This window comes from Bombus terrestris, chromosome 8, assembly GCF_910591885.1.
Source record: "Bombus terrestris chromosome 8, iyBomTerr1.2, whole genome shotgun sequence".
Taxonomy (NCBI): Eukaryota; Metazoa; Arthropoda; class Insecta; order Hymenoptera; family Apidae; genus Bombus; species Bombus terrestris.
Genome location: NC_063276.1, coordinates 4,358,572 through 4,375,141, shown reverse-complemented (window position 1 = coordinate 4,375,141; position 16,570 = coordinate 4,358,572). Strand labels below are relative to the sequence as shown.

General features: G+C 37.2%; 1 protein-coding gene across 4 annotated transcripts in view; it reads left to right on the top strand.

Moving 5' to 3' along the window:
- LOC100642965 overlaps positions 1-14,834 on the top strand; it is a 38,959-nt gene extending 24,125 nt beyond the window's left edge. For all 4 annotated transcript variants that reach the window (XM_003397238.4, XM_020864120.2, XM_012311115.3 and 1 more), the window contains 4 exons: positions 50-328; positions 8,295-8,637; positions 11,401-11,689; positions 13,532-14,834. In XM_003397238.4, coding sequence (XP_003397286.2) covers positions 50-328; positions 8,295-8,637; positions 11,401-11,689; positions 13,532-13,750 — 1,130 coding nt within the window. In that variant the 3' untranslated portion in view covers positions 13,751-14,834. The remainder of the gene's footprint in view (positions 1-49; positions 329-8,294; positions 8,638-11,400; positions 11,690-13,531) is intronic.
- The last annotated feature ends 1,736 nt before the right edge of the window (positions 14,835-16,570 follow it).

The window sequence follows — 16,570 nt, the reverse complement described above, 5'->3', positions numbered from 1 at the left end:
CTTGGTACGAGAGGGAGATGAGCGCGAGACACGGCTTATTCCTTTTCAGGCAGAGGCAACTCAGGGGACAATGACGTGGGTCCGATTCTGCTGCCTCCGCGGGATTACGATACGGTGCACCGACACCGGGGCAATCTGGCTGGGATAGAATTCAGGCGCTGCCTGAATCAAACGATCGTAGGCGGTAGTACTACGGTTGACAGAGGTGGCACGAGGAGCGCGGCGAGCAGTGGAATAGGCTCGGACAGCGCTGCTACACCTCCGCCTTATCAGAGTCATCATCCTTTGGGCCCTAGACCTTCCAGACCTTCTAGAGATTCTTCCTCCGGTAAGTCAATCATACCAGCTTCCATTCTTTTTTCTTTTTTTCCTTCTGAAATTCCTATTTTTATATGTCGACTGCCGTCAATACAAATTTTCATTCTCCTTGTTCCCTTCGAACTTCTATTCTTATTCTTTGACGTCCTAATACGAGCCTCCATTCTTATCGAATTTCGTCCCACGAAAAGTATTCGGATTTACAGCGGATTTATCGCGGTGAATTTTCCTCCGGTAAGAAGATTATACCGTTCTTCTCGTTTTCTCTAAAGGAAATTTCTATTTTTATATTTCAACTGACAATAGAACTCTATTCGTTCCTTTTATTTTTATTCTTATTTTATACTTTCGTTCGTATCGTCCTCTTCTTTCCGGATTTCATCCCATGAAATGTACTCAGACTTGCAGTGGATTTATCGTTGTAAATTTTCCTCCGAGATTTTCCTCGTTTTCTTCTCCTCGGATTTCTATTTTTTTTATTTCGTCTCTCAATAGAAGCTTCCATCCCATTTGTGTGCTCTGAATTTTTACTTTCATATTTTGACATCCTTTCCGAATTTCATTCCACGGAACTCATTCGAATTTCATTCCACGAAACTCATTCGAGTTTATCGTCGTGGATTTATCGCGGGACTCGCGAGAATGATGTCACGCGAAACATCGAAACGGATTCCGTAACGAAACGCCAAGCTAAATAGCGCGAAAGAGGGGAAATTACGACAGCACGGAGGCGTTACGTTCTCGCGGCGATTCGATAGTCATGCTGAGCAAGTGTGAAATTTATTGTGAATGAAAAGCGCGAGTAAACTCGTTGTTTACCGTGACTTCACGGTGCCAGCGACACGTAGCCGTTCAAACGAGTCTAGTTTACTTTGGTAAAACCTACCAAAGCAATTGCAGTTTTTTTTTTTTGTAAATATTTGTATCGTTTTAATAAAAAGGTCAATCCACACCGTGAGAATTGTTCTCCTCGAATTTTGACCAATTTTTTAATCCGAGGAACCTGAAATTCTAATACTTTTGTATAATATTCAACGAGAAGAAGCTTTCACAGCCATACACAATACCATCGTTCACTCCCTTGAATAAAAAGATTCAATAGCATCGTAAAGAAAGAAGAATACAAGAGTAATTACACACGATTGTCGTCTAACTGCCAAGTGGAAAGCGGTTGAAGTGTTTTCCTGGGAAATTAGGCGATCTGGCTGAACGCGCCATTACGCCCGCTAAACGATCGCGCGTACTGTTGGTTGATGCTGCACGAAAGTGAAAGTCTTCGCTTCTTGTTTTCCTGGTCCCGCTCGGGAAACGATCCCGTGATCCTTCTCCTTCACGAAAACTGATGAACCACGACGCAGTTGCTCTTCCGCGATATTAAATCCTGGAAGAAGTTCGTCATGCTTTTTGCTAACTTTAATTACATATAAAGATTACAGGAAAAGGCATGATAAATGTATTTCTGTTATCGTTTTTCCTCTTAGTATCACATTATTATTAGAAAGGAACATTTTTACGCACGATAGATAAAAATGAGACGAACCTGTTATACGAACACATGGCTCATCTAGAAGCAAAGACTGTAACTGTTGTGAAATAAACAATATTATATAATATTTTTTAAGTTAAGACTCAGATAAAAGAAATACGTTTTAGCCTCAAGACCAAATAATTTATCAAATAAAAAGGAAGGAAATTATATTTGTGTATAGAAATGTTATTTCACTATACTAAGAGACCAAACAATTCAGAAGAAAAATATTTGTATTTTCGATAAAAAATTTTGGCTATTTACTGCTGTCCTCTTTTTGATAACGATATCACGAATGTCCACAGACAAATGTGATATAATCGGATAATTCAGAGTAAATATAATCGTCACTTATTTCATATTCATCGTGTTAGAAATTTATTCCATTTGCCTTTTTTGTTACTTCCCGAAGAAAAAAAGACGTCGGTAAACTTCAAAGCTAAAAGCCGAAGCTATAAAATTCTAAAAAAACTTTCGTAAAACGTGGACGATACACGTAAAAAGTGAACTTTCTCCGAAATTTCGAGCGCAATGAAAGAAACGTGGTCGAACTTGAAATACGAAAAAGAAAAAAAAAAGGGAAGCAGCATTGCGTCGAAGATTCGTGACGATGACAAAAATTTGGACGCTTTCTACCGGGTTGAACAGGTGGCCGCGCGTGTATGTTCCACCTCGAATCTTATCGGCGCTCGTAGAAAACCGGGCGGAAGGCGACCCGGTAACCCAGTTTCTCGTCGAGCTACGAAAAATCGTTTCTTCGTACGTTCCTCGTCGTCGTCGTCGTCGTCATCCCTCCTCGATTTTTCTCTCTTCGCGTCATTGCTCCTCGAGCTGAATGCAAACGCGCCTCTAATATCGCCAATCCTCTCGTCTGCTTTCACTTCGATCGCTCGACGACGATTCTCCTTCGGAATTTTATCCCGACGAATCGCTAAACGAATACGCCTTCGTCGAAGAAAGTTTCGTTTTTCGAAACGTTTCTAGGAATTTTGCCTTGTCCCGTCCTTCTCGATTTATTAACGACACTCCGCGAATTTTTGTATTTCAATATTGCACTCACTTTGGCAAATAAAAAGAATTCGTAATATTTCGACGAGAAACGAGAAATCATAGTAAATTATGTAGTACCAATGAGATTTATATTTCATCCAAACAGATAATACTTTCTATCAATATTTTTATTTGTTAGAAAAATATAATTGATTCGAAGATGATCGAAGAAACGTAGCAGGGTAAAGTTTGAAATGCAATAGCGAGATAGTACGTCTCTCATTTATTTTTATTGTAGTTTTTTAAGAGATAATTGTTTGTTATTTGTGTGTCATTCGGCGATCTTTTGATAATAAAGGACAGGGACTATTTAATAACAGATTTGTACTTGTTTGAAATACCCGTCAGTACAGTTTCAAAAATGTCGAAAAATCTACTTATATGTAATCTACTTATACACCTACTTATCCAGGACGAAGAATAACTGAAAATTGACAAAAACCAAATTAACCCATCCGATTCTTGGACATCTTACATAAAACGAAAACGAGGTAAAAAGATTGGGATAATCAAAAACAAATGAAAGGTAATAAAGAGGAATGGCTGAAACTTGTCTGACCACATAGCGGCGCAAGCTACTTAAACCTGCTATTACCTGGCGGAACACTACCTATATTCAAAAGCGTGATTCCTAAGAAAAAACAACGTCGCGTTTGTCGAAACGTGGCAAGCTCCCGCAGGTTGCCTTTAATCGGCGATAAAACAGGATTAAAGAGGGCCTCTCCACTCGCTCAGGGATTGAAACTTCAAAGTCAGTCGGCGGTCGTTGTTAAGGCGTGCCGCGTTCCCCATCTCACCGTGAAACACGTTTTTAACGGACGACTGACCTATATAGCGAATAAACGAATAAATTTCGCGAACGAAGGAAGCCAATGAAAGAGAGAAGAAAAAAAGCACGAGAGAAAAAAAGGAAACAAGAAGAAGAAGAAGAAGAAGAAGAAGACAGAGGAACCAGGTTGTTTTTGTGGTCGTGTGTCGGTGCTGACCGAGCTCCGTGTTTTAACTACGTGCACGAAGAGGACGTTAGTATTGGGCACCTGTTACAGTCCAAGGAATACCGTTAGGACGTCGTGTCAGCGGCAGGTACCAGCCTACGGGTACACGCATACATCTTCCCCGAGCTCCGCAGGCAGCCGCAACCGGGCAAAAATCGAGCTGCTTCGACACCAGGCCCTGATGTCCAGACGCCGCTACCGGAATCGCTACACGCGTTCCAGCCGGAGAGTATCTGTTCCGCTAATTCGACGTCTGTCGTCCGACTAGGGTTATCTCCTGAGCACCTGCACGGTTGAGACAGTCGATGTGTTGTAAATTATGTTTGAGTCGGAGAGGAGTTAGAAGAATGTTCGATCGATGACAGATAGGATTGGAATCATGAGTGTTAACTGGTAGATGGTTTTTTTTTTAATTTGTTGCGTTAGATTGCTTTGATGGGGATTTGGAAATGGAGAGCGTCGAGGTTGAGGAGATCGATATTTGAAACTTAGGAAAAATGTTACGAAATTAGTTCAGGCGTTTTGTAAGTGGATTTTCGATTATGTTACATTAGGAGGTTTCTAAATTGGATTTTGAATTAAGTTTCTCAGGAGGTTTCTGACTGGTATTTCAATCAGGTCTCTTTGGTAGATTTCTAAATAGCGTTTCTTCGATCACTACCATTTGTCAGTTCTACCTATAGTATGTTAATGAGGCGTGTTTTCTAATTCGAATTAACCGAGTTCATTAAACGAAGTGTTTCAAATAAATTTATAGTTCGACGAATTGAATTGCTTTGATTAGAAATTAGAGTATGCAGAATGGTCTCTTTGAATTAAATTAATTCGAAAGGTTTTCTAACTGGTACTTCTGCCAGTCTACGAAACTAAATTCCATCGAAGTGTGATTATTAACTCGAATTAATTCAGCCAATTTGTATTAACGAGCGTGGAATTAAATCAGCGAATATCCATAAATCCCAGTTAAAAATTTTAATTCCGAGATACGACACGGTCGTTCTTTATTCCTGTGCAATTTGCATTCTGCGGAGCTCGAATGACTAGAAAGAAATAAATTTCAAATGTTATGAGTTGAAATCTGTCCAGGTGTCGTGCAGTTGTTTTTTGGTCCCATGCAATTAAATCGTGAATGGATCGGAAGTCATTTGGCAGATTTACGACCTTAAAGCGAGCATACATCAGCGGCTTAGATAATTATGCGATTTTTCATTGAGCACCAATGTTTTCTAGCCGAACGTGCCACTGACCGACTAAAGCCGCTTTTCACCAACGTCAGTTTTTATGGACACTCGCTATTAATCTTTCCTGGATTTTCGGCTCCATTTAATCTTTTTACGGCGACCTTAATACACACAGCCTTTTAATACTTTCTCTATGAGCTCGAAATCTTTACAAATCGTACTCAAAAAGTAAGCTTCGTGCTCTAGGGAATTTTCCCTAAAGCACGAATTTTCGTTAGATCGTTAAACGCAGAAGTTTACCATAAAACAAAATAGATTTGCGCCTGTAGTAGAAATTAAGATAACTTTATTAAGAACTGTGCCATTATCTACACACCATTATCTACGCTGTCGATCAAGAAATTAATTTACATACATCTACCGAGTCTTCTGTCAATTTAAAATAATGTTTATAATTTACCTCGTTACTATATACAGCGGCGAATAAAAGGATATTTAAGATTGCTACACTATGAGCCCCAGTAACTTCTGTGCTAAAAATTTATTACCGTGTTGATGACAGTCATCTGCGTATTATATTCGTTCACTGCTCCCATTAAATGTAAATCCATTTTTTAAACTTTTCTTTATCCGTCACGGTAGATGCTTGATGAAATAATTTCCTAAGACAACAGAATTCTCAATTCACTTCCTTCTTTAAATCCTTGACTTCTACGAGGCGCACGGTGATCCCAAACGTTTGTCGCGAGCGTGTTAAAATCAAAAGACGACAAAGAAGGAAACGTTGAAGTCTGTTTAGGAAAATAGTTCGGCTCGTTATATCATTGGTGTTCTACGCGGCACGAAGGAACCCGTTTCGCAACAGGTGTCTCGGGGACACGGCTCGATCACGATTTCCACGTTCGTATCTCCATATAAGCGGCGCTTCTCGCTTGTTCGCGATCTGGCACACTTTGCTCACGATCCGCGATCCCTGTATCGCTGTTTCTCGCGCGCTGATGCATCGCGCGAAACCATCCTGTGCTTGCCAGATTCTGACCGTCGATTAGAGCGATTAATTTATCGCCACGTTCGGTAGCTACTTTATCCTCGAAGTGTTACTTCGTCGCGTGTACTTTTGATATAGACCTTAATAAATGATTGGTAGATTGCAGATTTTTATGCATTTATGGCAGACTGAAAGGTGCAGCATTGCAGAAAATATAAAATATCCACTTAAATTCTTAATTTAACACTGCCTGTAAAGCAGTAGACATAAAAATACACGGTCTAGCGATTGGTCTAATGAAAAATGGATTTTTCGTTTAAGTAATCATCGTTTGGGGTTTCAGATTCGCTAATTGTCTTTTTTGTGCAGGAAGTTAAGTAGGACATTTTTCTAAAGGGGTTTGTAGTTGGATAATCGTCCTGTATATAGGACATTTTTTCTAAAGAAACTTCTAATTATACAGTTAATTATATGTTAGGGTTATAAATTTGATTGCCGTAGAAATGTCAAGCATTCACAATGTGATTCTTAATTGGTGTATGTGTGCAACTGCACAAAGAATAAGTAATTAACTTTTATTTCATTTTATAAATCGACTGTCTTGCTTTCAGCGTTTAATTCGTTCTATAAATCAATCATTTTACTCTATCTTTTTAATCAATCTTACCATTAGTGCTTAGTATGTTTTACAAATCGACAACATTTCCTATCCACTCAATTTCAATATAAAATCTAATCCCTTTTTTCTCTAAAGACAATCCACTTTCTCATTCAATTACTCACGAACACCAGAACGACCGAGAAAAAGCAATCGAGCCTATAGAACGGGTAGAACTATAGTTGCAACCTCTTCTCAGGATCCCAAGCATCGTCGATGATATTCAGAAGAATCTCAGGCTCTTTGCCTTTTAACTTTTACCTGGTGCGGCATTCGCGTCCGCACGGTGTATTGCGCAAAACGTTAGCTCTCGAAAGGCTGATTTCCATGAACGTTCGCCTTCTCGCGTCCTTTCTTATTTAACCCGTGTTCTGTCATGCCCTTTGATCATTTTCGACCGATTCGTACTTCTGTATAGTTAGACAGTTTCCTAAATTTAAGAAAACTACAAGAGAATCGTTATCGACGCGCGTCAAATTTTCTCATTTAATTTTTACACTAGAGATATTTTTTTTTAATATTAACCCTGCTACGATCCTCGAATTTTTACATATATATTTCAATCCTGCTTTCGTTTTAGCAAACAAAAAGAATTTGAAATGTCTTAAAAAGGTTTGTGACATAAAATTGGAAAATTAGAAAAATATAAGATTGAGTCGGAAACGACCAAAAGAACGTAGCAGGGCTGAGAGTCTCTTTTTTTTTTGGCGAAAGTAAAACGAGACAAAGATATAAAAAAAAAAAGATTAATAAACGTCATCGTGTATCGAAAGATAATGACGAGGATCGATATGAACGTGTACCAATCCACCGACTGTTGATGAATTCGCGCGCAAATCGACCTCGTGGGAGGTCACACACAACAGCGGAATAAAGTTCCGCATTCTCGGCCCACAGCCTGAGGCAGCTGTTAGCCTGCCTCCTCTTTCGGCCTCGTCTCGACGTCACACGTTGCCTTCGTGTCTTTTCCAGCTTCTTTTCAAACCTTCCTGACCTCTTCGAACAGATCTGAGAAAGAGACACGCGTTGATCTTTTTCCTCCGTTTCTTCTCCCTTTTCTTGGCCAAGCGACAGGTTGCTTGATAAAAGAGAAATTGAGACTCTTACCGAAGACTCTCTCGATTCTTCTTCTTCTATCCTCGTGTTTTTAGCTGATCCATTGTTCAATCGTAGCTTTCTACTTTGTAGAACGAAGGATTCATGGCGGAGTGATTAATTCTCGAAATGATGTCAATCATTTTCTATACCGATAGACTCATTTCAAACGCATCTGTACGATATAAGGGATATGCGCTTATAAGATATATCAAAAGGAGAAAAGCTTGTTCAATCACTCCTCAGCTGTAATCATCATAATACAGTAACGTGTACAGTATAGCGTTGGTGAAATTTCAAAATGTTTGGTATAACGTATAATTCATTCATAAAAATTTGATCTGTATAAAAACTGTACAAGAATATAGTCTCTTTACTAATTTATTTACAAAGTTATTACGTTCTGTGTATAGAAGATTGATTGTAAATAAGCTTGCTATATAAGAAAAAGGGAATGTTAATCATTTGTGATTTATTTCAGACGACGACTGGGGAGTGCCAGCAGAAGAGAATGATTATTTGCCAGAGACGGAAACGACTGGGACGAGTCTAACGCTGCCAAGATTACCAAGAAGTCCTGAAAGATTGCCCAGTCAAGTGAACAGAGGTGTTTCACCAAGTTGTAATAGAAGTCGTAGAGCACCAGAGTTTAGGCAACGATCGCCTAGCCCTCAGTATCAACCGAGGATGAATCCTGGTGAAGTGACTAGCCCTAGAGAAAGATTCCAGGATGCTAAGGAGATGTTTCGAGCTATGGAGAGAGAGGCTGTCTCTAGACCTGTCCTTTCAAGACAGAGAGATGTTGACAGTCATCCTGCTCATAGGTATGGCTCTATTATCGTGATCTTTCTTCTTTTCGTCACTTTCTTACTCTTTATCTTCATTTTTTATCTGCAGTCAAACCTTTGATCTTCACCTTCAAGTAAATTTCCTTGATTAAATAAAGGAAATAGGTAATGGAGCACTAAAAAATACAGATATTCCTCTTAATTAGTATTATCAGTTAGAACCATTTCGTTTTACGTATGAGTCGCTTAGAAGTCAACTGAATCAATTCTGTCTTTTACGCATTTCCTCGTTTGTGTACGCAGTAAACGTATTATTGGTGTTTGATCTATGAAAAATAAGATTAATACATTTTCTCGATAAAGGTAATAAAATTAGTTTCTGTTTGGTTGACGTGCAAATCAGGAAGATTTACATTGGTTTGACAAGCGCTAAAGCTATCCATAACTAAAAAGAAAAGATGAAGAAAAAGATAGTGAAGAGACAGTTCCACTCCTTGTTATGAAATACAGATGACATAACCCAGATACCATCACTGAAATACCTGTAATATCTTTATGTCTCTAAAACATTTTAAAATCATAAACACTTTTTTTTTTATTAAAGACACTATTGACAGAGTGGTTGGCAATTGAGAAAGACACGATGTACCACTAATAAAAAGTAAAAAGTCAAGGTACATATATATATATATGTAGCGATCAGAATCAATTGGAAACAGCTTTCAGTACCACAAATGCCATTATGGCAAACGTGGATCTTAACGAGTTCGACGTATTCGTTTTCTAATCCAAAGAATCTGCACCGATTCCATTGTGAGGGACCGATTCGACCGGCCTCTTCTCATTTTCTCCCGTGCCCAGACCAGAAAGACTAGTTTTAAAAGGCCACGCGGTTGTCTTTGCTTTTTCCGCCGGTGGCATTCGTTTTGGGCCAGCAATCACCGGTGTCAATCTCAAGTAAAAGCTGCCCGACCAGCTGGAGAGCGATTCCAGAGCAAATAGCAGCTGAAAAGTCGACGATTGTCTCATAGATAACATATACCTATATGCGAGCTCGGTCCATTGATGCCAGTCAACAAACTTCTCATTCAGAGCACGAAGAATATATCTCAATGGTGTTGCTTGACTTCCTACTAACTTTATTTCTATGAAAATTATCGTTTCACTCGACGGCTATCCGAGTTAAATAGAAATAAAGCGATTCAATTCTATCGAGGTTAAAGCATTAGCTTTCGAAAGGTTTGACATTAATCACTAGATTGCGGACTTTTTTTGTAAATTTATGAGAGGTTTGTAAGTATGAAAAATGAACAGAATGCAAATAATACATGAAATGTTTAGTGTGGAGTGTTTATCGCAATACTTTATAGGCGAAAGAAATTTCTACTTAGGTTTTATTTCTTTCATTGAAGCTATAAAATTTAGATAAATACTCGCAGTTTATTAACAACTAGATTACGGATATTTGCTTATCTATGGAAAATTCACAGGTACAAACATTTGCAGTGTACAGGTAGCTTGAAAGAATATGATATTTTCTCTAAGTACACTATTTACTGGATGAAACAAATCACTGTTTATATTTCATAAAAATATGAATTCCAATAAATATCTGCAGTCTATTGATCATACAAACGCACACACACACACACACACACATACACATACATATTCTGTATTAAGAAATTGTTGAAAATTGGATAGTATGTTAATTTGGTTTCTAAGCGACTCATCTAGGATTCTATTTATAAGTTTGTAGTTTAAGTTCGTTGTAGGATGTTCAGGGAAATTGATGAACGTCCCTATCGATTTATTTCACGACAAGCGACTGCCAGAAGTAGCACATGGCAAGTGGAACGAATTCGGAAGTGGCACATAGTGATATAACTCTGTGAGCTCTTCCAAACGTGTCTAGAAAATTCCAGATACCTTGTCCATTTGTTTTAAATAGACTCGATGACTTAGCCTCTGAATTTAATAGAATAGGCTAAAAATTTCCATCGATGCGGAAGTATTAAAACTCGCGAATGATCCTGATAAACTCCACTTTCTATTAATTTTTTCATTTTTCATTACATAAATGTACAATTAATATTCAAGAAACGAATGTTTTATTCCCATAGGATCGTTAGCCTCAACAAGAATAGCGAAAAATTCTAAAATAAATTTAGAAAATAGAATTTGTAACGTCCTCAGTTCTTTGTACTTTTCAATTTATGGAGATGATCAGCATCGTGACTTTAATTATGGATCAACAGATCCGTAGTGTCACGTGAAAATTTCCCTGCACGTTTGCTGCGTGTTTATGGCACTATGAGTGTCTTGCGTGTCTGACTATGCGATCTGCATCTCCTTAGAATACCGAGTGCAACCTGTTGCACGAATTCTACTTCCGATTCAACGAAGACAGGTTCTGATTGCAATAAAATTTGCTTTGAAGTCGGAGCTCTTGTTGTTTATTTCTTATTGTTCATACGGAAAGCAAATAATTAACAAGTTGTTAAGTCGTGTTGTTAGAAAAATATTAACAAGTTAAAAGTTCAGCATTATTAAGAATGTTGAATAAAAACATCTATTACCTTGAAAATAAGAAAAATTACATCTTTCCTGGGAAAAATTATTTACATCATTTTATCATGTTTAAATATAAACATTTATCGGTTTCCTTCAAGAAATTAAAAAAACAAAGAGTTTAAAAAATCTGTTATCGAAGGAGATAAAAGTAAACTTGGTAAGATCTACTTATGTTAATCATCATTTGATGTTTTCTGATATGTGACGAATTTTTATATATAATAGGGTCGAGTCAGCGAGGCAGAGCCACGAGGACCAATCTACTCGTCAGCATTCGGCGAGCAACAGTTCAACGACTGGCCACGAACACCTGATCAGACGGAATCATTCGGAGGTATCGGAACGAGAGAACGATATTTCTTACAGGGCCCGACCACGGCCGCGAACCCATCATTACGCGATGGAACGCCCACCGGAGCAAGAGGTCTCGAGGCCTCGGCCGAGAAGCTTCTACGAAAACCCAACCGTTGGAAGAGACTTCCGAGATCAAAGGAACGTCGTTGATCCGAGAGAAGTAAGGGTCATTGATTCCACGCCCTCCTCTTCGACCATTCCTCGAGTTTCCTGCCACGAAAAAATCCTGAAACTCGTTATTGTCATCTCATCGTCAGAAATTCTCTGGAATTATTTCCATAATATGTTTTGTATATGTTTTGCGTATAATATATGAAGATCATAGGGGATTGACATAATATGCAACATTTTTCGTCTCACATACGAAGATTACAGGAGAAGAACACGATAAGTTACATTTTTCTTTCTAAGATAAAAGAAGGTTTTTAAATTCAATATGTTATCGTGTATGTTACCAAAATTATCTTTTTGTTTGCTGAGGAGCTGCAGGCACGCATATCCCCTTGGTAATTTTAAAAATACTGCTTACTCTTAGTATTATCATTTTAGTCATTTTTACAAAACATCGTAAACTAACAAGCTATTTTTAAGAGGCTTGTATCGGATATAAGGGATGGTATTCATTTTCAATTATGTCATACTATTCTTCGATCATAAAATGACGTTAGAATTAGAAAATCAACAAAATTATGTTTGTCATATTTTTCTCCTGCAATCCTCATATTCATATTTTCTAGATTCGATTTACAAATGTATTTCAAGATTCTCGATTTTGCGACTGCATGATTCCAAGTGTCGTCTGAAACTTTCTTATTTGGATTTGCACTTTCTACAACCACTAGTGGTGATCTTGCATGGAAATGCTAATTGCTTGTCCTGTGGATAAGGAGTTGCGTGATTTCTTGCTTCTTCTACTATGTCGTTTGCTTGTGAATTTTACTGCAAATAATGCTGCTCTCTAGTACAAGCCTATCTCGTAGCACTGTTTGTGCTTGTAGGGTAAAAAGAAAAGCGTATTACTGTGAACTTCCATAGCGAAGAATGTCATTGCTAGTCATTCATTGACAAGTTGATGTCTTTTTTAAGAAACGTGAAGTATTATACTCCGTTAATCACTTTCAATTCTATATGTATTACTACATCTACGAGTTTCTACTTTATACCGACATTGAAGTATTCAATGAATTGTTGTATTAAATTCCAACATCTTATATTATATATCGTAGTAATCGTTATATTATCAACATCCAATTCTTCACAATCTAAGCTGTAAAGGTTCTCATTTTGCATTGAATTAAACTTCTTCTATTTACCAATTATTTTTGTTATTGAAGAAGATCGAATTATGTTTTGCATTCCTACACAATGTGACATTATGTCGTCAGCCTGTTACTATTTGAACAATATTTTATTATCGATAAACGCATCATCTATCAATTACACCTGTTACATTTATGTATTCTGTGCATGCCTTATTACGTTGCACATTTTCATACCACTGAGTTTCACTACCACTTCTACATTTTCACGAGACTATAGTCGTATGTGTCTTCTATCAATTACGTCTGTTATATTTATGTATGTTATGCACGTCTACGATTATATTATACATTTCTACGTAACTGAACTTCACTACTACAATATCTTCATTAAATTGTAGATGTACTCGTGCACCTTCTACCAATTACATCTTTTACATTTATGCATGTTTGCTATTATACATTTTTACATAATTTACCCTTACGTCGTCAATGCTTAAACCTTTATTATCGCTTCTACAATAGGCATGTTCATTAAATCATCAACTTGTTTAACTTTTACCAATTGTTTCTGTTACATTTACATATGCCTACTATTACTTTATACATTTCTACATAATTTAGGATTACATCGTCAATGTTTATATATTTATTATCACGTCTATAATAGGTATGTTCATTAAATCATCTCGTCTTGTTTAATTTTCGCCAATTATTTCTATTTCATAAAATTTTGTCGACAGGCTCGAGATTTCCGTGACCGTGCACACGTGCGAGAGATACGCGAGAAAGTGCGTGCCAGGGCAACCACGTACCAGGAACTCTCCGAACACGAGAGATACCCAGGTCTGGATCGCGACAGCGCCAGGCCACCCTTGGAAATTGTGCCCACACCGGGTCGATATCGACACAGCTACGCAGAGCCGCCTAGACTCGGTCTAGCAGCCCTTCATCCGTACTGAGTCGATTTGCTCGTTGTTAACTAATAAATTATTTAATTAATCGACCGTATCGTTATCGTACTATTCGCGGCTGTCCAGCGTCCTCGACGATTCTTCGTGAAGACGTTAAGTGTAGTAATTACGGGAAGCAAATGTAAACCTCATGACGATGATTTCATATTAGGATATTTTGTTGAGAATTTCTTTAGAAAACGTGATTCGTTATAGAAAAATCTAGGTGTATCTTCGAAGCTTCTGTTTTTAAATAGCAACATTCTTTAGATTCCTCTGTTTAATTAATCCTTTCAGGAACAATTTTGTCGACCCTGTAGTATAGAAACTTGTTAAAAATAATTATAGATAGTAATTTAGATAAATATTTATCTTTAGAAATTTCATTTCACTAAATTGCATTGATGAGTAGTAATAATAATTTTACTCCAATAGAAACACATCTTTTGGAATGATTTTTTAAAGAAAGTACATCGCATCAAAATTTCAGATTAATTTTACAAACAAGTACGGTTATCGTTTGTATTAATTAATAAGTTACTAAAGTACGATGTTGCTCGACATTTTCTGTTGACATTGCATAGCGTGAAAGGGTTAATTGAAATCTGATAAATCTTCTCATAAATCTTATAAACCTTCTTAAGTTTACAATTATTGCTGTTATAATGTTCACTGCCATATTGCATCTCTCTCAATTGACATCAGAATCGAAAAAGGAAAAGGAATAAAATTTATTCTTCTGAAATTATATTATAATGGCGAAGCTACACGTCTTGTGTGCTTTTCATTTCGATGGTTTCGTTTGCCTCACTTTTATACGATAGATTCAAGGAGGTCGTGGATTTTTCTATGGAAAAACGTCGATGGCCCTGAGCGATCGGGACGAACGGCGATCGAGCATTTATTATTCTCTCTTGAGCTCGTGCCGTTCGTCGCGACATGATCCTCGAAGTCGTGGGTCGTCTGTTGACCTTTGACTTCCGTCCACTATATTGTTATTCGCGCCGGATGCCAGACTAACGATAATGATAGGAACAAGTAACAAGCAATAATATTGACAGTAACAGTAACAATAATAACGGTTAATAACAAACAAGGATTGTCGTTCTTTTCCTTCATCTCCTTCGTGCATCCTTCAGATCAGATCGTGGCTCCCATTTTGGAAAAATTTATTACGAAAAATATTTAGTTTATTTATTACGATAGCAGTGCTTCAAAGGTAGTTTAGTGGCGATTTCTTCTATGTTATTTCCTTCTATGATAATTTTGTTAAAAATAATTCCGCTTAAGATTAATTTTTTAATTAGATTTTTAAGTTAAGAAACACTACTTTCTTCTTTGACATTTTTGGCTCTTTTAGTTTAAAGATAAAAATAGGTATTCGAATGTATTACAATTTATAAGAACGTGCATCATCTAGACATAGTTTACATCTTGGAAAATATATGCATCATGTTAACGACGTTTTGAGGGTAGTTTAATGCTAGTTTCAAAAATGGAAAAAGCAATTCTGAGAATAATTTAATGGTAGTTTCAGAATTAGAAAAAGTGCTTTGCTTTGAAAATAGAAAGGCGTGTTTGAATGTAATTTTTTCGCATGTGCAGCCTGTAAACCGATTTATGCCTTCCACTTTGAAAGTAGTTGATATAATAATCGCAACTAAATATTTATTAAATTAGCGATGTTTTGAAGATAGTTTAATAAGAGTTTTCGTGGTATTCCTTTGGTTTAATAGTAAAAGTGAGTATTTATTTATAATTTATAAGAATGGTAAAGGGGCAGTTTGTTTAATAATTCATGAGTCGACGCACTCAAGAGAAAAGTTTCCAAATATATATGGCAAGTAAATCTCAGAAGACCGTGAAATAAATGTTTCATGGAGATAGATTCGTCTCTGAGCAGCATAATGCGAACTGCAGTTGGATTTTTGTTTCCGTTTATCTTTTCATTGCCTTTATTACATTCTTTTTAGTATTATCTCTGAATAAATGCGTAATTACAACGATTATCTTAATGTAATATTTAGACACGATACACTGTTGAAATCTCCTTCTTTTATTTTTCGATTTACAACTTTTTATTCATAGCCTGGATGATAATTAATTAGAAAGTATTTCCCGGTACCTATCTCAATTTTGTAATAATTAATTCGCGCACGAAATACTTCACGACACAGCGAATTATGGAAAGCAGTTTGGCTTGAGAAAATGTGCGCACAATTATCTCCTTTGACACCTCTGTTATTGCACATTCTTTCATCGCAATTTATACCCATTTCATCTTAATACCTGCTCCGAAACAACCAGCATACCACGCGTAAATACACGTAGTCTTCGTTAAATTTAGAACTTTCACAAATTCTTCTTCCCCTGAGACATGCATTATAAAATGTCAAAAATAATCGTAATTTCCCTTTCCAACTAAATTTCAAAAATAAGCACGATGAGTCCCCGTCTCGTTCAATTTTCGATATTAGATACTATATACCAATTATCATGGTCACTTTTCTTCTCTTCAAGTTCTAGGAATAATCGTGATAAAATAAAGTACCCGCTGCAAGGTGCGCCGAGATTCGCGTGTAATGATATGCGGTCATTAACTTACTCGCGTATACATTTTCTCTCTGCAGATCGTGCGTCAATTCATTAGCACCGTTTCGAGACGGCACGAAAATTTCTCTGATAAGCCACCGGCACACGTCCATTGGCTGGATCACGTACGGTGGCTCGTTAAATTGCTTTCATGGTTAACGGAGCAGGAAGTGGCCGGTTTGCATTGTTTCGATGTCTATAGTTGTTGCACGAATAACAAATGAATAGAAAGTCTTT